Source organism: Sinohyriopsis cumingii, chromosome 4 (genome assembly GCF_028554795.1).
Source record: "Sinohyriopsis cumingii isolate HCF-2022 chromosome 4, ASM2855479v2, whole genome shotgun sequence".
NCBI lineage: Eukaryota > Metazoa > Mollusca > Bivalvia > Unionida > Unionidae > Sinohyriopsis > Sinohyriopsis cumingii.
The window spans coordinates 135,267,960-135,291,052 of NC_142964.1; the positions used below are offsets into that span (position 1 = coordinate 135,267,960).

Consider the following 23,093-nt stretch of genomic DNA (forward strand, 5'->3'; position numbering starts at 1 on the left):
TAATGGCTATAACATGGTTTACTTTCATATCATATAATAGCTATACCATGGTTTACTTTCATGTCCTATAATGGCTATAACATGGTTTACTTTCATATCATATAATAGCTATACCATGGTTTACTTTCATGTCCTATAATGGCTATAACATGGTTTACTTTCATATCATATAATAGCTATACCATGGTTTACTTTCATGTCCTATAATGGCTATAACATGGTTTACTGTCATATAATATAATAGCTATACCATGGTTTACTTTCATGTCCTATAATGGCTATAACATGGTTTACTTTATGTCATATAATGGCTATAACATGGTTTACTTTATGTCATATAATGGCTATAACATGGTTTACTTCATGTCATATAATGGCTATAACATGGTTTACTTTATGTCATATAATGGCTATAACATGGTTTACTTTATGTCATATAATGGCTATAACATGGTTTACTTTCATGTCCTATAATGGCTATAACATGGTTTACTTTCATATCATATAATAGCTATACCATGGTTTACTTTCATGTCCTATAATGGCTATAACATGGTTTACTTTATGTCATATAATAGCTATACCATGGTTTACTTTCATGTCCTATAATGGCTATAACATGGTTTACTGTCATATAATATAATAGCTATACCATGGTTTACTTTCATGTCCTATAATGGCTATAACATGGTTTACTTTCATATTATATAATAGCTATACCATGGTTTACTTTCATGTCATATAATAGCTATACCATGGTTTACTTTCATGTCCTATAATGGCTATAACATGGTTCACTTTCATATCATATAATAGCTATACCATGGTTTACTTTCATGTCCTATAATGGCTATAACATGGTTTACTTTCATGTCATATAATGGCTATAATATGTTTACTTTCATATAATATAATGACTATAATATGGTTTTATTTTTGCTGTAAATCAGAGCAAGATGTTTCTTCCAACTATTGACACACTTAATTTTTTTAAAGTGTCAGGTCATGCCCAAGAACATTCAATTATTGCTCCATGATATAACTGTGGTATACCATGGAACATACTGCAGTGTGTTCACAAATATCAGAGAATACCATGGTGCAAAATTTGTTGTGGTAGCCACCTCTATTGCCTGCACATTTATTTTGCAACAATATGAAGAAAAAAAACAAATAAAGAAAAATTCAAAAATGCTTGCTCAGGAGGAATAAAATTATTATAACATACCCAGACAAGCCTTTCCACTAACACTTGGGGTATAACCTGGAGCACAGTCACACCGATAGCTCCCCTGAAGGTTGACACAGCGGCCATTTTTACAGATGTTGGGGTCACTGCATTCATTGATGTCTACAAATAATTACAGAAACGAAGTAAAAATGATTTTTTTCAGTAATACTTACTAATCATAACATGTTCAAACGTCTATGGATATGTAAAAATAGTTACTGTTGTATGTGGTTAACACTGATACAGAAATCCAGCACTTAAATATATTGAAATTTCTGACATTCAAAATCACTCTTATATTTATGCAGTTTTATTACTCACGCTGGAGATAGATTAGTTACAGAGATAGAGTTTGTCTTTATCCAGTAATTGGCTGTTAAAATTAGTTGATATTTTAAAGGACATTGCCATACAAAGAGTTATCTGGTTTCTAACAAATGAATTGAATGCATAGTGTCTGATGTACATAATATTTTTAACCAGATCACTTACCCTCACAGCGATCTCTGCCAATTTCCCTGTATCCCTCAGGACAGATACACATGAAACTTCCCACCAGGTTCTTACACGCAAACTTGCAGGTGTTGGCTGGTGTCTCACATTCATCAACATCTTCAGTAAAAATGTAAAGGATCTTTACTAATGTATTCATGTAATATTTTAGTCACATAAGAAAATTTTTTGTCCATTTTTATGACTGCATATTGTTGCGTTAACACTTGATTTTAGATTTCCATGACTACAATCACTGTTATGTTCCAGTTTTGCAGGAAATCACCAAGTTATCGACATAAAAGACTCTGATATATAGAGTACCTTTATTTAATCAAAATGCCAATTATGCAAATGGTAAGTTTGTCTTATATAACAGCTTTTTTGATAAAAATTGCATTATGGGGTAAAATAAAAACAAAATCAAGAGTCCATTAAAGGACTGATACTCTACTATCTGAAGAGAATTGGTAGGAATTCAAAATAAGACATCTTGTTCTTTTTAACTGCTGAGTGTTGGAACTATTTGTGATATCCTTGAGCAATAAAATCAGATTCAAATTAGCTGCTGTGCCAACAATACTGTATGTAAGACTGAACCATTTTCAGTTACAACCAACTCGACTTCATCAGGAGTCTTTTGGTGAAACCCCTTGTGAATAAGACCATCCAGTCAGAAGGAGTCTTTTGGTGAAACTCCTTGTCAATAAGACCATCCAGTCAGAAGGAGTCTTTTGGTGAAACCCTTTGTCAAAAAGACCATCCAGTCAGAAGGAGTAACATTAACAAGAGACCATCCAGTCAATATGGCCATCAATTTAGAAGGAGCAGAGATAGAAACATTTTTAAGATGGCTGCCATGGTGACCATATTAGATATCAGATCAGCACCTTTTTCATTTAGGGCAAACTGGACATCATATAAACTCTTGCTGAAAACCCAATATAGTGATAGCACAATTTTAAAATATGGCGCTGTGGCCAATATATTGGAGGTCTAATTGGCACCATTTTCATTTAGAACCAAGCAGACATAATAAAACTTTTCTGGTGAAAACCTCATGCTGACGTGAAAATCAGGTCGCTACGACTTTTTGTTAAGGAGAAGTAGTGTACAAATATATTCAAGACAGCTACCATCAGGATTATACAGGAGGTCAGATTGGAACCATTTTCATTTTGGAACAACCAGACACCATAAGAAGTCTGTTGGTGAAAACCCAATGATGGTAAGACCATCCATCCAGCATTAACGAGATTTTAAAGAAGGACCAACAAGAAACCATAAAAAATATTTCTGGTGCAAACATTTTCAAGATGGTTTCCATGATTGCCATACTTGATGTCATATCAGTAGTGTTTTCATGTAGGACAAACTAGACATCATAAAAAGTCTTTATGTGAAAATCTAAAATTTATATGACCATCTGTTCATAATGAGCTGTGATAACAAGATTATCAAATGACCACTTTGGTGGCCATATTGGATATCTGAGATGTAACATTTTCATTCAGAACCAACTTGACCATGGGATCAATGTGTGTGTAAGTTTCATGGTAATCACTGAGGTAGCTGTGGAAGAGTAGCAATAACAAACCTCCAAGATCAAATCCCTAAATGACACAAACAAGATAGTCCCTTACGTTTGCACAGAAGGCATTAGTCATTTGCTCAAAATCAACACTGAACTGTATAAACCTCAATTTTGCCAAGCCTAACATTTTAGAAAATAAAGCAAGTGAACTAATTTGTGCTAAACATTAGCATTTTTGGTGATGAAAATATCATAATTAATGTGCATGCTATAAATTACAAGGATCATCAGGATGGACAGATATTAATATTGTCCATTTCATCAGAATAATGTTATGGTGACAAATGGATAAAAATGGACTCATGGATGACAAGATAACAGATGGACTGGTGCATGACAAATGGATAGATGGACTGATGGATGACAAGTGGATAGACTGATGGATGACAAGTGATTACCCAAAAATGGACTCATGGATGACAAGTGGACAGATGGACTGGTGGATGACAAAAGGATACATGGACTGGTGGACGGTAAGTGAATAGATGGATTAGTGAATGTTATTTTTTCGAAATAAAATGATGTTTTGTCTATAATTTTTATCTGAACATCCCTTAATGCACTTACTGATGTTGTTTTGAGGACTGGTATAAAATGCTTCATCCTTGTTGTGTTTAGTAAGTACAGCATATAGCACTCATTGCTTCTGTCTAGACAGCACAAAAATTTATATTTTGGCATACTATTATGTAATGTGCTGCAATTTTATGTTACTAAAATGATACAATGAAAGATTTGCTAAGATTGAATAACACTCGAATATTGTGACTTTAGAATAAATAGAGGATCTAACAGCAGTACTCATTTAAAATGAAACTTATGAAACAAGACAAGGAATCTTTCCATTCCATGTTGAGCAAGAGATTGAAGTTATTTAATGAGTTTCAAAAATTTCATTCAAATTGAGCACAAATGTAAGAGTCCATTTATCACATGATGAAAAATACTGATTTTGTTTGTCTAAACCTCAGAATAGTGCAGTGAAATGACTCTGAAAACGTTGGACGCCTCAGTTGTTACAGTTTTCCTTTGCATACTGTTATTATTCATTTTGAAATAAGAAGTGTTATTACAGTACATATATGAAAATTATGATATGTGTATATCATTACATATCATGTGCTGAAAAATGGCGTTAAACCATACAACAACATTCATTATTACAAGGAACAGTAGGCATGTATTAAAATGACCTTCACAGTGGATTCCATTGGCTGCCACTTTGTAACCCATGGGACAAATACACTTGAATGACCCTGGAATGTTGACACAGCGGAATGCACACTGGTTCAATGGACCATCACATTCATTCTCATCTGAAAGGATCAAAAGTAGGTCATGATTACTGGTTAAGAGAAATGTGCTACATGCTTTATGTTGTATAATTCCCATACAATAACATGGTATGATGGAAGAAATCTTGGTTTAAGAAGCAAGGGTATACTTAAGACAAACAAGGCCAAAGTCATAAAAAAAAGTTTTTGGCAAAATGTGAAAATCATGTTCCTGTGGATATTAAGGTCCATACTAAATTAGATTCATGAAATCCTTCAACAGTTTTGCAATGTAAATGGAATTTGTGACATAAATGATTTTTATGTTTAGACGGACAGACCTGTGTAACACTGTAAGTCCCTTCCATATGTGGCCAGTAGTGCTGGATTCAACAGCTAAGCTGTTTGAGCAATCTACTAGTGTTTAGGAGATCAGTGTCTGAGTCCTGGTCTAAATGTAATTGTTTCTTTCCATTACACACAAAATATTGTGATGACTTATAAAGAAGAAAAAGTTGATATATTTATCAATGAATGATATGTCAGGAATGCAAGCATATACAACACCCTCCAAGCTGAACAATTCTAAATAGTCTCCAACTTACAAAATGTGCTTAGGGTGTAAATCTCAGTTTTGCTGCGCATTAGACTTAAAAAAATGAAACAAACACAAGAAAATCAGTTTAAGAATATCTGGAAATAATCATATTAAAAATCATTCCCTCTCATGTATCAAACAAAGTGGAATATTTTGCAGCAATAATATTAAAGTACATACACAAGCAGAATGAGTGGCCTTCTGACAGTCAGGATGTATGCAAATTGCAGAAGAAATATGAAAGTTACAAACCAGTTACATATATGATATAAGCTTTGAAGGAAAGTAAGCTTTGAAGGAAAGTGAAAATGATAGTTATTTCCTTGTTGAAATAAAAATGATTTGAAAAACATACTGTAATGTTTGCTAAATATGCCCATATTTTTTCCAAAGATGAAGGGTTACAGTGTATATCATGTGAAAAATCTGATTCATGTGTACCAAATAAAATTCATTTTTTGGGGAATTTGTTTTTAAAAAGAAATAATCAGTATAGGAAATCACAAGTACTCAAGTTTGCACTTTGTTCAATGCTTGTTACTGCAGGAAAACAGGGTCCTTGATGCAAATACCGGCATGGGTCACATGCATTACAATACATTAGTTGGAGCTATTGCAGATTATGTTCTAAGTAGAATCTATTCAACTGAGTTTGTTGTTGATCTTCTGATGACATCCTGAAGACAAGTCACACTTTAATCAATTAAGTCATTAAAATTGTCTCCCTTTAAAAAATTTGACGCGATCACAGCAGCTGAAAAATGACTCCAGATCAGTAAATACAACACAACTATTTACAGTCATTAACTTATTGTGTTATGAAATTATGCTATTAATACAATGCATTTCAGTCAAGTTGTTATGAAATGATGCTATTAACCCTTTACCTCATGCAAGTGCCTTTGGACACTTCTACTCCATTCGCATACAAGCACCTTTAAATGCCTCTACCTGATTCGCATACAAGTGCCTTTGGATGCCTCTACCTGATTTGCATACAAGCGTCTTTTGACATCTGCTGTAAACATCAGCCATTTTAAGTGGGTTTTTGTAGTGCTACCTTTGGGAAAAAAGACCTATTAGTTACTACATTCATTGCTGTGAATGACCATTATGTCAGATCATGTGGTCGCTGTTTATGCTCTGGTCGAAATCTGCTATTTAAAGTAACTGGGTAATATTCTTCCAAAGTGGAGGTCGCAGATTTCATGCAGTACTTACAGAGTGATTATGATTAGAATCACAACTATGAAAGCTTCAAAAACTTAGGTAAATGTTCTGATATTGATGTAAGCAGCAATTAGTTTTTATACATTATCAAATTCAGATGAATTAGTGATGTAGATGCAGACAAAGAACTTGTAAATTTCGAGTCTGAGAAATGGCAGCTATGGCTGGTCACACAGCTTCACTGACTTGGCAGTGAACGAGTTCTCTCAAGATTTTAAAGCACATAAAAAATTCTTCTGTGAAAAATAATTACACAGCTTAAACAATCAGACTTTACTCTTAAATTTTTCCATAAAATGTAAAATGGTTAAAATTGCTGCTAAACGTAATATACACTGCACTGCTTAACAGTTAACAGGAAGGCCCATGTGTATGGAGTTGAATAGGTAACAGGTGTTCTGTTTATAGCATACTGCACTGGGTAACTTGGCTATATGTGTATTGAAGGGCTAAAACGCCATACACTCTATGAGGTAAAGGGTTCATACAATGCACTTCAGTCAATAACTTATTTGTGTTATGAAATGATGCTATTAATACAATGCACTTCAGTCATTAACTTATTTGTGTTATGAAATGATGCTATTAATATAATGCACTTCAGTCATTAACTTATTTGTTATGAAATGATGCTATTAATACAATGCACTTCAGTCATTAACTTATTTGTGTTATGAAATGATGATATTAATACAATGCACTTCAGTCATTAACTTATCTGTGTCATCAAATGATGCTATTAATACAATGCATTTCAGTCATTAACTTATTTGTGTTATGAAATGATGCTATTAATACAATGCATTTCAGTCATTAACTTATTTGTGTTATGAAATGATGATATTAATACAATGCATTTCAGTTACAAGTTGATCCAGATCTTCAACTTCTGAACAAAAGCAAACTGGGTCATCTAAAGGAGATCTATAACTGAGAGCTCATTAAGTCTTAGACCCAAGTATGAGATTTTCCAAGTCTGTTTGCAGCATAACTCCCCTATTGGCCAATACTTTCTTTTTTCCTAAAATTTACTAAAGGTGGCTTATATGGCCAGTGCCCTGGAAAAATGTTATAACCAAAAATGAAAGCAAGCCAGTTTGCTCTTAATAAAATCTTCATACCTTCACAGACCTCCTTGGGTCCTGGGACAAACCCTGGTGCACAGGTGCAGTGGAAACTTCCCAGTGTGTTGGAGCAAGTACCATTACCACACACACTCCTCACCTGACACTCATCGTCATCTAGAGGAGATATATAGTAAATGTTGTGTATACATACTATGTGTACTAGAAGTATGTGAGAAATGAAACAACAATTGACTTTTTACAAAATAGCTCTTTTATTTACTAAATTCTTGGACATTCTATTGAAAACAATATTTGCATTTTTGTGAAACACTGCAATACTTTGTTTAATGTTTTTCTTTACACTCTCTAATTCTACAAATTATATATTCCCTGATTCTACTGAAATAAAAGATTTAAAAATGCATGGACATTTCTGTCAAAAAATAGCTCTTTCATTCATTGAATTCTTGGACATTCTATTGCAAACAAAATTTCCATTAAAAAAATTAAGACACTTTGTTTAATGGTTATGCTAACTCTTCAATTCTCCAGAACTCAAATACATTGTATATATTATTCCCTGATTCTATTCTGATAAAAGATTTAAAATCATGGAAATATTACTGTACCATATGACTGACACCTCTCTTTTGACTATGAGTTACCTTGGTCTTTGATTTACTTTTTGGTCTACTATTTCACTTATTAAATAATTTTTCTTAGAAAAGTTTTTATTTTAGCTGATATGTAGTGCCATTTGGGATATTTAATCATTTACACTGTCAGTGTTTTAAAGTGATGTAATAATGTATATTCTGTAATGTTATGCAGTATAAATAGCAATGTTTTGCACTAATTTATGTAATAAAAAGAAATACAGATGTTTGTTTTGGTGAGTATGATGTTCCAAGAGCAAATAAAATCATCTGATTTGTCTCAATCAATGAGATTCAGTGTTCATAAGGCATCATACTCATCTCACATAAGGCATCTTATTCATCTCACATAAGGCATCATATTCATTTCACATAAGGTCAACACTGATTACCTTACAAATATTAAGTCTAACAATTCTACAGCTGATTTACCAATACAAGTGGTCCCTGTGCTGTCCACAACATAACCTGGGGCACACTCACAACGGAATGACCCATCTGTGTTGATGCAACGCCCATTTTTGCACAGGTCTGGATTGAACAAGCATTCATTCAAGTCTGAAAAAATCAGTAGAAGTCAATACTGAGACTCATGTATTGTATAAATTACACAATCTTGACTCTGTAGCAAAACAGTAGCAAAGCAAAATAATAGAAAAAAAGATTGATCTTGCTTTGCTTTGTGGTATCAAGCATCATATAAAAAAGTTAAAGAGCCAGGTAGATTAGTTTTTTTTTAAAGTACAGCATAACAAAACCAATGTCTGGGTATAAGTGGTTATTATCTTAACCTTGGACATAGTTTTGATCTGATGAATAAAACAGTCCCAAACAGAAACTGATTTTGTTTGCTAAACATGTATACCACCACTGCCGACCAAAAAGTCTAAAGATAAACATAGAAAAATGTGTCATAAAATTTAAAACCTAATGTACTGACTGAAAGTCTTTTCAAGTTATCGACATATTTCTATAATTATGTCTTTCTATGGTTATATTTCTATAATTATGTCTTTCTGTGTTTATATTTCTATAATTATGAATATGTTTATATTTCTACCTCAAGTGACTTTTGCTTAATGATGCTAACAATGCTGTTGTCCCAAAAACTAAAAATGTTTCCAAAAGCCCTGAAAAACTGCTTCAGTGGCCTTAAAATCTAAGCAGGTGATCTAGCCATGCATACAATATGCATATCAAATTTCATTTGACTAAAAGGAGTAGATTTGTGCAATGTAGCTAATTTGCTTCTCAGGACAGACTGATAGATGTGCAGATAAACTGATGTATGATCGGACAGTACCCTCCTCCTCCAATCACTACGCAGTAACTATTAACCTTAAGCCATAGGTATTTTATCATTATCCCCATCTCACTTCTACCAAGAAAACACGACAAATTACAGCCATTAATATAAATATTCAGACAGTATTACTTTTCTCACTCTGTCTGGAATAATTTATTTAAGAGTTTAATGGGTTTTTTTGGAGGGCTGTTCCAGTAAAACATACATGAGACCAAGGGAGGGCACTTTCAATGTGGAGTACTCACCCATAGATGCAATTTATAATTTTCTTATCATCTGAATATAATTTCTGCGAAATCAAAATACCCTGGCATGTATTTTTTTTTAAACTGCTTTCCCTGGGTACCATGTATGTTTAAATGGAACAGCCCCGAGTTTATTGTGGTATAGACTGTCAGTAGCCAAATTACACAGCAAATAATGCCCAAAGCGTGTTATGTAAGCTATGTGAGTTGGCAACTGACAGTTTATACCATGATAAACTCAGAAAACCCCCCGTTAAACTCTTATAATTGCAATTATTTTTTATTTTATTTATTTATTATTGTTTTTTTTTTTTTTTTTACAGATATTTCCCATTAGTATTAGAGCCTGTTTAAAGCATATTAATTCTTGTTGAGGCATCTGCTATGTAGCTATTTATAGAACAGGGGATACTCCATCTGCAACATAATAGCTACATCAATATCAAACAAATAATTCTACCAATGATATGCGATCTAAGGCTTTTAACATTCTACAGCAAGGTCTTACTCTTTTATGTAAATTGGCATATGTTTTCTGAGTAGAAGTTCAGTATTGAAAGCAAAGGATGTATTGTTTTGTTTGACATACAAATGACTCTCTGGATTTGATGCTATCATAAGTTCATTGTGACTTGTGAAGTAGTTTCAAGGTCTGATAATTGTCTATTCAATCACCTATTTTTGAGTATTGGTAAAATATTCTGTAGTTTCTGTTTTAACTTGAATTTTCACTTCCATCTACTTAAAAAAAACCCCACAAAAACATGACTCAGAAATGTACATCAATGGTTGTTGTAAGATATAATGCTTAAGAGCAGTAACTACAGAAATGGATTTTGGTACAAGTCACTTTTCTATTGCATTTTACTGTTAAAAGTAGTAATAAAAATGACTATATGTAGTTACAACACTTTTATACAATGGAGCTCAGCAATAAAATGGAACAAAATCAATAAAGTAATATATTTGTAATACTTACATTATTATATCAGGTAATCTTCTCTTAAAGAAAATAGAAAATGATGATGAAATCTCACTAATAATCTTAATTAGCCAAGTTTTACTGAATATAGCTGATATGTTCATGTTTATAAGCTGTTTTTTTAAATATATCTGTCTTGCTTTGTTTTCTGGAAGTGAAATACCTACCAATAGCCTGGCCCGTTGGGTCTATAGTTGTGCCATCCCTCTTACATAGCTCTGCATAACCAGCTGAAAGGTATCATACAGAATTAAACGTGACGATAATGCCATTATCACAGAAACATTTTTATGGTGAAAAATGTAATACTTACTTTCTCCAAATGAAAACAGAGCACAGAATTACCATAATATATTGATGTGGTCACTACTGAAAACTAATTTCTGATGGCAAAGCAAATTATACTTGTTTCTGTGAAGAGTGGAAAGTCTGAGAGTAAAAGCTAACATTCAATTCCAGATTTCATATCAATTTGGAGTTCATGTAATCTATTTACCTAGCAATGTAAGAAGTTAAAGCATGTTCTTGAACACCTTACTCCATGTAACATGTCTGAGCATGTTCTTTAACACATTACTCCATGTAACATGTCTGAGCATATTATTTAACAATTCACTCAATGTAAGACGTCTGAGCATGTTCTTTAACAATTCAGTCATCAGAGCATCTGCCTTGGATGTGGGAGGTCATGGGTTCGAATCCTGACCAAGTCATACCAAAAACTTATAAAAATGATACAAACAGCTACCTTATTAGGTGCTTATCATTAAGAAGTTAGTGTTAGGACTTGTTGGCCTGGTGTCAGGATAATGTGACTGGGTGGGACATCATGCTACATGTCTGCTGCACAATGCCTCAGTGCTAGACATCACTATAAACTGCCACACTGCAGCTATATATATTGCAGCGATATTACTGAAAAATTGTTAAAGTTATGTTACAAATCAAAATCACACACACAAGCAAACAATTCATGCCATGTAAGAAGTTTGAGCAGGTTCTTTAACAATTCACTCCAGATTTCAGCATGAAAGATTTTAGCACATCAACAGGATTTCAAATTGTGTCAGTAGTTATTTTTCCTGCACATGATAATTTCCTTGAAAATAGCAACTGTTTGCTTGAATGCTTTAATATTCCTTCCTTACCACATGTGCCAATTTCAATATCAACAGTCTCAGTGAATAAATGACAGCAACTAAAGTCTAGTACCAGTTTACCCAGTTAGCACTGCAAATTTATGCATCATCTTTGTGATACGTTTTGAAATTGGGTCATTTTACAGTCGAAAGTTGTTTTATATTTACTTTGAACTGTATATAGTGGATAAGATCAATGAAAGAGATAAGGCTTTTTGAGTTGCTGATACAAATCTTGGTCCCTAGGTTTTGGACTTCTCCAGTCTGACTATAAACATGGGGAAATACTTCTTTTCACCTGTTCACTAACTGCATGCATTATTTTCTTCGTGAAAATCATTCAGAAATTGACAGGTCTGTACTGTATTTATCATATATATTGGGACATGATAAAATAATACATTTTTTCCTGTCCCAAAACTTATGGTGAATTTTTTTTCCACCTAGGTCATATGTCCATAGACTTAAGAAACGAAATAAATTTGTGTTGAATTTGAACCCCCTCTCCCCCACTGCACGTTGCAATAAAACAGATAAACAATCTGCTTATTTGATAATAAAATGAAAGAAACTAACCTTGTATTGTTATCATTTATTCCATTTTTTCATCATCAGCAGAAAAGAATAAAATATATCCATGAACTCTGTATATATAGTGTAGGTATCCATACTGTAGCATGGATCACAAAGATCTAACAACACATGACACATTGTTCATTGACATGAACATAGAGAAACAAATCATGCTTGGTTGTACTAAAACTAAGGTTTTAATATGTTATCCAACTGAAAACTGGAATCGCAAACAAAAGGGAAATAATCAACCGATTTCTCAAAGGTATCTACCATTCAAGCTTGGCATGGTGTTAGGTGCAAAATAACCAAGACTGAATTATATCCAGGTTAACTGCATGACAGTATCTCACAAATAAAAATCATTTAAAAATACATTCACTTGAGTGCAAATGACAATCTTTTTGCAAGCATGAGTTATAAAGTATTATTAACGCACATTGTTGCTGTGTATACTATTTACCTGCAAACATCAATGCCTGTTTGTATTAATTATAACTACAGATGCTAGGCAAATAGAAGCCTGGGTAGTGAATAAAGACAAATGGCAGCAAGCAGTAAACTCATTGTTTGATCTTACTGACAGGACATCAAAGACAAAGGTTATTTCTATTATAAAACAAGTGGACCTCAAAAGGAGACTATGGATACTTTTTAGCCATTATTAAAAACAAGGATATTGATACAAAGGTTATTTTATTACAATGCAAGCTGACCTCGGAAGCTGACTTTGGATTCTTTGTAGTGCACAGATTATTATTTTTGAATATACAAATTGGCTAAGATATGGAAGCAAACTTTGGTTTCTTTTCACCTATATTCATGGGAATTTCAAAAATAAATTGAAACAATGGAACAATTTTTAAAATGACACAATATAGTGCTTTGTGCATGGTCATCAATGGCATCATGGCACAAGATAGCTAAACAAAATATTCATGCAGTGAAAGAATGGATTGTGCATGTGCAGGAAAAGGACTGCATTGATATGATACTGCAGTGGATGAAAGAGTTTTATCTCAAGTACATACTTTTTTATTTTTGTTAAAAAAAATTCATTTGGAATGCATTTTCTGACGTAATTTTTGAATGATTTAAAAGGTGTTCCACAACTTACAACTCAATAAACACTGACGTGTCCCAGAACATACAGTGCACCAAAAAATTACTTTCAAAATTTATTTATGGTGTCCCAACATATATGGTAAATAAGGTATTCAATCTGCAAATGCATTGTGTGATTGAAGATGTCAAATATATATAAGCCATCTGTTTGATCTTATATAACCCAAGAAAGATTTATCTAATCCAGGATAAAACTCTGGATAATCCTATTAGGTGGGTGAGAAAATGACATGTATTTGAAATATATTACTATCATGCTTGGGAATTTAGTTCTCATAGAACAGTGGTTTCAGACTAGAGTTACTTACCCTCACCAGGTTTTGGACAGACCTCACACAGCACTATCCGTGAATATTGCCATGCTTCACCACCTGTACAGCAACACTGAGCTCGTGTCATGTTCATGGAGCGGGGATCGCGACACACTCCACGATCAAATACTCGGAAACAACTACCCTGACGAATGTCTAAATATAGAAAAAGAAACAAAAGTTGTATTATTTCATCCTAAAGTTTTGTGAACACTGAAATACACTTTATGAACACTAAAACATACTTTATTAGCACTGAAATACACTTTATGAACACTGAAATACACTTTACAAACATAAAAATAACACAGATACCAGATTGGATAAAACTGAATACAGATTGTGCTTATTAAGTATGTATTATAATTAATCAATCTAACATACAGCCATTTATCATCAAATACTGCAACCTGCATCAACTGAAGGTGCTTTTATTCTTTTTGTTTCCAGCATGTTTATAGTACATGTAGATCATTTTTGCAAATGGGAAAAGCATAACTTAATATTTGTATTAAACATTAAATTAATACCTCAGCTTATACTTACAAACTAACCCAGATAATTCAAATATCAAGCAGGTGTCTGTACTCTTTGGCCTTGATAATTAAAAATATTCAGCACGTCTATATTCTGTGGCACTAAATATTTGGTTTTCAAAGTTCGAACTGTTTTGAAGAATTAACTGTGATGAAAATGCCCATGATGAGCAATCCTTGTTCTGAATACTTACCAGGTTGAAACAATGTTTAAATGATGCCCACGATGAGCAATCCTTGTTCTGAATACTTACCAGGTTGAAACAATGTTTTAACGATGCACATGATGAACAACCTTTGTTCTGAATATGGTTTAAATAACGTTTTAACAATGTTCCTAATGTTATGAGATATTTAATGCAGAGTTTCAACTGAACCACATCAGAGAAAGCTGTCAGCATGAGTTTGGATTAAAAAATTCAGATAGGGCTGTTAGCAAGAGTTTGGACTAAACAGGGCTGTCAATCAAATCTAGATGTCAAATACAAAAAACTCTTAGTCCTTTGCTTTCAACATTACATAAAAATAAAACAAAAATTAAGATTCTGAACATAAATCATAAATTAAAGCACAAATGATTTCGCATTTTTCTAGCCCTGATCAGATACATACATATTTAAAAAAATATGAATATTATGCCTAAAATTATTTAAACAAGGAAAATACATGGTTCAGATGATGAGAATGTAAAAACGAGAAAACAAACTGACTCAATACTCAATTCTTTTGATTCTGAGAACTGACTTTAATCTTTTAATTCAGTGGGTATCAGATATTGTGATTTCTGTCCTATATATAAAAATGTTTCAATTACCCACCTACACATGTTTTCCCATCACTAGACACAACATAATCTGGTGGACATGAGCAACGGAAACTGCCATCTGTGTTGATACATTGTCCATTGGCACAAATACCTGGCACTGTACGGCACTCATTTATATCTAAATAAAATAAATAAAGATATTTCAAATGAATTCATTAGGACCAACTAATTATCAAGCAGGAGTTAAATTACTTTGATCACACCATTACATGATTTAATCTTGTACAAATTGCTTTGAAAGGTTTATGAATGAATGAATGAATGAATGAATGAATGAATGAATGAATGAATGAGTGAGTGAGTGAATGAATGAATGTATGAATGAATGAATGAATGAATGAATGAACCAAAGACCGATTTGATCTAAAAAATACATAGTGTTACCATCATAAACTTTTGGACCAGGAATGACCTTAGTAAGCAAAGTGTCAACAATTAAATATTCTGAAATGATGATGCTATAATTTCTGTATCAGTAATTAGGCCTCAAAGAAAATTAGTTTTGTTTCCATTTTCCTGACTGACTCCAACTTTTGACTTCCAACCCAAGAAAAAAAAGGTTGTCTTTAATTTAAAACATTATTTTTTAAAATACTGGGAATGGAATATTATATACCTACCCTGTGTTCAATGGTCCTCTAGGTGGATATTGGCTGGGCATGGTTGACCAGATGTTATTGACCAATGGGTCTCAAATACCTGGACCTTTGGTCAAGTTACATTGTCCTGAATTAGACTACTATGCAGAAACCAATATTTCATTGTATTATTTATTACTTTCTCATCAGACTTAACATGGTCAATTTTGGATCTTTAGATCCAACAATCTACTGGCTTCTTTATTACTTTGCCATTCATAAACTTTTGTCAAAGAATGTACATGTACTACTAAACAAAAGTAATTTGGCAAAACCCATTTTTCTTTGAGCCACAATGACCTTGACCTTTGAACTTTCCACCTTTCTTTCCATACCTTATATGCAAGCATTATACAAACTTTAGTTAAGGTATATGATCTAGAACTTAAGTTATTATATAAAACTATATTTCTGCTTTCAGTCGGTGACACTGACCTTTGAAGTTTGATCTTTTACCCCCCAAATCATTAGACTTCATTTTTTCATCATGACTGAAGAACCAACATGCAATGAAGATTGGTAGAACTGAAATAATTTTTCAGAAAATTTGGACTTAATGGACGGAAGCACGCACAGATGCATGGACATAAAAAATTAACATACAGACAGAGGTTTAGCATAACATGTCTGCCAAATGGTAGGCATATAGAAATTTCACATTTTCTGACTGTCAGGACCAGTCTGGATTTACATTTTGCTCAAAGGCAACAGGATTTGACATCATGTTTGGGCTTACTATTTCTCCCAAAATTTTTAAGTGTCTACTGGGCATGGGGTAGAAAGCATGGTTTATTAGTGGTGGTCAGCTTCAAAGTTACTGCGAATTATATTGGACAAAAACAAATTATTTAAGTACTTATATATAGAGTGTTTACCGAACTGTTGTATTGTTTAGTAACAGTAACAAGGTCTTTCTTAAAGGTCATGCAACTGTCATTTATTTCTGGTACTTGGAGAGAGAAAAAACAATGACATTCAAAGAATCTTACTCCACTGATACAATTTGTTTCCAGGATGAAACTAGAAACAAGTATCATTTTTAAAGCCCTTTTTTTCTAACCTGTGCAATATCCTAACTTTTCTACTTACTAAAATTCTATAAATCAATATAGATTCTTTCATAATCCAACCAAGTCCATGTGGTCTGTAGCATGCCAGTTTGTGATGTACTGTAATCCAAATTATCAGAATAATAGATGCAACAGTTCTTGTTTTACATATGCTTATCTGTGGCCAAAGATAGACAAAGATGGATGCCAGAAAGAGTCTAGTTTTAAGTTTGCATACTGCACCTTGCTCAGGTGTCAAAAAATGTGAGAACACAAAGTTTTAGAATGTTTTCGTTTTCAATGGATTGAAAGGTGATTGGCTGTGAACATAAAGTGGTTCCATCTCTTACTGAAATACCCTGGCTTATAAAATTCCCTCAAATTCTAGCAAATTTGTCAACATTATATGTCTCTATAATAAGATGATACCTTGGCACTCTTCTCCAGTCCTGGACAGCTGGTAGCCATCAAAACAAGAGCAAACATACGATCCCTCTGTGTTCTCACAACGACCACGCCTGCAGATTCCTGGAATCTCTGCACATTCATCCATGTCTGGAAATGCACAAGAAAATGCAACCTTTAAGGAGGATCTTAAATAATAGTCCATTTCATATTTTATTTATCAGATGTATTGTTTACTAAACATTTCTAAACATTGCAAGCCATTACAAAAACTAATTTCCTCAATTCACAAAAAAGACCAATACACCACTCCCTCGATAACTCATGTCGTGATAACTTGAGAACCTGCATGTAATGTGGGGTCAGGCATTGATCCCATTTTGGAAACCAGCAAATACAAAAAAAATGTATCCTTATTTGTTGAACTTGAAGAAAATTGTGATCAAAATTGGTAATGGAAACTTTGATATAATGCTCATTTTATTGGCGAAAACGTTAGATAGGACCTGGAAATTTTAATCAACTTTATGAAATATCAACTTTAAATAAGAAGTCATATAATCTATTACATTTTCTTTCCAAACGACATTCTTATTATACCATAATTAGCGATATTAAAGGAAATTTTGATAAATGAAATTGTCACTTACACCTAGTGGCAGCAGTACTTTAATAAATAAATACCAACTAAATTATTTTTTATCAATTGAAATTTATGTTCTAGTTCTTTCTTTTAGTTCCTTTTAAGTGTAATCATCATAAATGCAATATGTCCTCTTGTAATTAAGCGTAAAATGTGTCAATCTACCATAACAGCTATGTCAGCTAACATTTTCCCTGAGAACCTAATTAAGTGCCGACTGTGTTTTGATATCGGAGTGGCAGACGCACTTGTTGTTCTGTTACACCAAATAAAAAGCTATCCTATTATCATGTTAATTATGTCTTTTAAATGAAATATAGGAGGTGGAATAAATCAAAAATGTTAAAAGGCATACAAATCCTACATGCTTAAGAACTAGCAGCCCCGTTTGTATGTCGGTTACCTCATTTCATTTATCAATCGACCACTGTTATAAAAGTTATTCTGTACATAATCTAAATAAACTAGACTCAATAACTGTGATCAAAGAAAGCAAGGCAACAAAGTGAAATGAGAACTTTGTCAAATAAAAAACTTTGTTTCACAGATTCAGACCATTGTGGGGAAAACAAGTTTCAGAGAACTCCTAAATTCGCATGTAGAGATATCTTCAAGGATGATAAGAAGTTCCACTATCACTTGCAATGAAATCATGCATCATATTTTAGTAATTGAATAATACAAAAATTGAGTTTCAATGTAGACTATTGTCTCACAAAAAAATGTTGGGTGTTTTTGATAAAAAGGAATCTTGTTTGGTAGTTTATCAACAGTTAGTCTGTTCCCTAATAAGTAGACTCTTTGTTTTAGGAAAAAATTTACTCACCACTCCAGGACCCAGAATATTTAACAATACAAAAAGCCATGACATAATACACTACAACATTCATGCACTATGTTGGTTGCTGAAACCAGGTGTAATTATGTTATCGATCTTTTGGATGTTGAACAGTTTGAAAATAAATTTCATTTATACCAAATAATGAACAACTTCATCAGAAAAAAGCAAATATAAAATGCGGATTCAGTCATTAAACAGCCCAGTTGCCCCCCCCCTCCTCAACCCAGTGGTTCTCTGGATGTCTAGCGCATTTTTTTGGTGGTTCCTTGGTAACTCATGCCCTTGCTTAAAGTGCAGTCTATGTTTTTGGACTTTGATGTGTGTGAGTTATCGAGGGAAAGGTGTATATGATTCTGTCAATAACAATGCAAAACACACCAAAAGAACTACTATATTATCTTAGAACAGGACAAATTATTATATTCATCCTTGTTAAAAAAACTTGAGAACTAAAAATATAACTTGGATAATTTATCCCAAATTGTTTAAAAATGAGAAACTACTGACTCTTCCCAACTTTCCACCTAATGCTGAAACTAATACTGCAACAATTTTGCAATCTGTGATCCAAATGTCATAAATACCCATATTCTCCTTTCCTTTTCTTACCTTGGCTTGTTCCCCCATTCCCCATTTACTCTTGTAGAAATAAATCCAAAGATACAAGGAAACAAGATGATCAGCATAAGGGTAGGTCTTACTCTCCCCTATGTAGACATCACAATAACTTAAACTGATATTACTGTACTTGAAAAATGGTACCTAAAAAGAGACTATTTTAAGTTATGTCATTTTATGAATATCAAAAAGTTGTATGTTGCTTGATTTGAATGATTATGACAGCAACTGGTCAAGCTAGTTAATATCTCTATAATTGTTGAATCACCATTTTTACTGATGTAGGGAGCCTTACTTGCAGTGTTCATTATTTTCCTGGCTTATTTTCTCTCTCATTATAAAACAATTACATATAGCCTAATCAGTTGGCTTCAAGGACTATGGTTATAATGTTTTTTTAATGCAATATATATAAGTACATCAGTTTCATGTTTAAATAGAATGGAAGACTAGATGTGTACTCAGCTCAGGTAAGAAGACCTTTTCTGCAAACACCTGGCATTGTTCCATCAGCCCAATTAAGGATTAGGAGACATAATATGCAGATATTAATTAGTCATGCTAACTGAACATACAAACTGAGTCCATGGAAGCTCACAGTACAAACAACAACTTTTAGTGTCTAAACTTTTATGGCAGAAGTACAAACTGATTTTGATTTACAAGTGATAACTCTGAGGATATGTGCAAACACTGTGTGATATAAGAAAAAATACCATATTTGACCTAATAAATAACAAGAAGTGGTGTATGTGTGTGTGTGTGTGTGTGATCTGGATTTTTAACATAGCATTAACAATTTTTCAGTCATATCGCTATGATGTCTGCAGTGTGGCAGTTTATAGTGATGTCCAGCACTGAGGCATCATGCCACAGACATGTAGCATGATGTCCCACCCAGTCACATTATCCTGACATCAGGCTGACCAGTCCTAACACTAACCTCTTAATGCTGAGTGCCAAGCGAGGCAGCTGTTAGTACCATTTTTGTAAGTCTTTGGTATGACTCGACCGGGAATTGAACCCATGACCTCCCACATCTGAGGTGGACGATCTAACCACTAGGCCACCGGAGCTGTCCACAAGAAATGGCACTGACTATATATATATATATATATATATATATATATATATATATATATATATATATATATAGTGGAAACCCACTATAATGTGATAATTGGGTCCGAAAAATTGATAACATGTAGCAAAGCATGTCAACAATAACATGTGGTGAAATATGCCAATGATAACATGTGGTGATGTAATAATGTTTCTCAAGTTAAATTCAATTTGAAATAATTTCCATATTAAATAAAATAACATGGACAGTTTTCATAATTACTTGATACAAATTATGAGTATGGTATCTTTATCCCTTATATATCATCTTCAATAATAATAACAAGTAGATTTGTGTTTCTAAAACATGTATACCCTACTTTAACTGCAGACCTCAAAAAAGTTGAAGTCCAAAATCAATTGAAAATGTTTTTAAAAAATTGCAAAATTGCTACAATTGAACAAAAATACAGTCAAATCATTTACATATACTACAAACGTGTATAACAAATTTCATTTGTTCACCTGAAGTGATTTTCGCTTAATTCTGCTGAAAAGTTTTTTGTCAAAAATTCTGAACGTAAAATGTTCAAAATATGCAAAGAATTAAAAACTTATTGTAAAAGTAAGAAAACTCTAATGAAGTCATTTATATAAAAATATAAATATGCCTGCTAAATTTCATGTCTACCTTAAGAGCAAAAATCTTAATTTTTTTTGGATAAACTGCTGTAATGACTGAAATTCAGGTTATTTTGTTACACATATGACCACGATAAACTGTCAAATTTTATAGGTATACATTTTATAGTTTTGGTGCCATTGTACTAAAATGGATCCAAAACAAACATACATGTGGACAGACAGTAGCCAAACAATATACCCATAGTTAAATATCACACAGATCATACAGATTCCAAGAACTAACTCAACATTAAAATGGCTGTTCCATTTAAACAAACATGATACACAGGGAAGGCAGTTTTAAAAAAATATATGCCAGGGTACTTTGATTTCACAGAATTCATATTAAAATGAAAAGAAAATTCTAAATTGCATCTATGGGTGAGTACCCCACTTTAAAAGTGCCTTCCCTATGTCCCATGTATGTTTTACTGGAACAGCCCTTACCTAATTCCAGTGTTTTTCCTTGATTATTTCATTTAGTTTCCTACTAAAATAATGTTTGACAGCTTCTATGAAGTTTACATTGATAATCAGCTACCATTTTTGCCATATCTTAGACTAGTTCTTCAAGTCTTATTACAAAACGAGTCCAACAATATGTATGGAACTAGTCTATAAAGAATTATACTGCAAAAATGGTGACTGATCACCGCTTTAAAACTTTGCAGAGACTATTAAATACCATTTTAGCAGCACTGAACTTAGCATCTACATTTTTTACTTTACAAATTTAAACTGGTAACCTATTCAATAGATGTCTAGGTTATTACTCCAACATTCCAGTAAGAATGAAATCATTGAGGAAAAACACTCTTACAAGCTAATCTCAAAAATATTATAGACAAAGCACAATTCTTTTTCTAAAGAAGGTATCTTTTTCAGATATGATTTCACATTATCAACAGGTAAGCCTTCTCTGTGTTTGGAATTGCACAGTTGACAAAGTTCACATTTCCTGCTAGTAACCTGCAGGAAGTCACCTAAAAAGCACATTCTAATAATCATAATCAAATCCAAAACCCTGATAACCATTAAAAAATATCCAGTAAGACAAATTGTTGGATAGATGGCTGTTATTTTGAATAATAATTATGAAATTAGTCAAATTCATTGTCTTATATAGATTAGAATTATGTTATAAAAACGATAATTATGCAGTTAGTCAAATAGTGCTATGTAAATGTGATAAATAACTGGAAGCTTCATAAACTCTATCTGATGGTAATTGTCTTCCCATTCAGGATGCCTCATCTTGCTGTGAGTACTAACACTAGCTGTTGCACACAAATCCTGTTGCTGTATGACTGACTGACTTACCTCTGCAGTTCATTCTATCTGAGGTCAGAGAGTAACCTGGCTGACACTGGCACACAAAACTACCAGGGACATTCTGACATCTTCCATTCAGACAGGGAGCCAGCAGTGAACGACATTCATCAATATCTAGATATAGGTAGAAATGTTAAAAATCCATTTTAATCCGTATTTCAATATAATCAATACTGTTCTCATATTTTAAAATATTTCAGTTCTAACTTCAGCATCACAGAGTACATGAGCAGCAGAGAGGGTGAACAGACCACTTAGGGGAATGGTCACCCTTGTGTTTTACCAAAAAAAATAGTGACCACTCATAGAGGTCAATTACCACGTCTACGATTATTGTTTGTCCCAAACAGAACCGTAGACGCCCCTCTCTGCTGCTATCAATATTGGGAATCATCATCTGAATCATGGGAATCTTCATCTGTTTCATCTTCATCTGAATCTTCGGAATTTGTTCTATGTTTCAAGTAATATTCAAGTTCTGATGGTGGTTTTTCTATTTTGGGATTTATGTTTTTTCTGTGTTTATAATATATCATCAAACTTCTGTATTCCTCTTTTGCTGATATTAATTAAATTATTATGTTATAATAAAAATGGTACATCCAGAATCTCATACTGCAAGAACAGCTCGAGAAC

The 23,093-nt window shown here is 33.0% G+C and overlaps 1 protein-coding gene across 1 annotated transcript in view; it reads right to left on the reverse strand.

Moving 5' to 3' along the window:
- LOC149802135 (fibrillin-1-like) overlaps positions 1-23,093 on the reverse strand; it is a 329,248-nt gene that overhangs the window by 47,152 nt on the left and 259,003 nt on the right. The window contains exons 46-55 of the mRNA XM_089956539.1: positions 22,446-22,571; positions 17,302-17,427; positions 15,178-15,303; positions 13,821-13,979; positions 10,843-10,905; positions 8,575-8,700; positions 7,541-7,660; positions 4,511-4,633; positions 1,724-1,843; positions 1,229-1,351 (exon numbers count right to left, since the gene is read on the reverse strand). Coding sequence (XP_089812665.1) covers positions 1,229-1,351; positions 1,724-1,843; positions 4,511-4,633; positions 7,541-7,660; positions 8,575-8,700; positions 10,843-10,905; positions 13,821-13,979; positions 15,178-15,303; positions 17,302-17,427; positions 22,446-22,571 — 1,212 coding nt within the window. The remainder of the gene's footprint in view (positions 1-1,228; positions 1,352-1,723; positions 1,844-4,510; positions 4,634-7,540; positions 7,661-8,574; positions 8,701-10,842; positions 10,906-13,820; positions 13,980-15,177; positions 15,304-17,301; positions 17,428-22,445; positions 22,572-23,093) is intronic.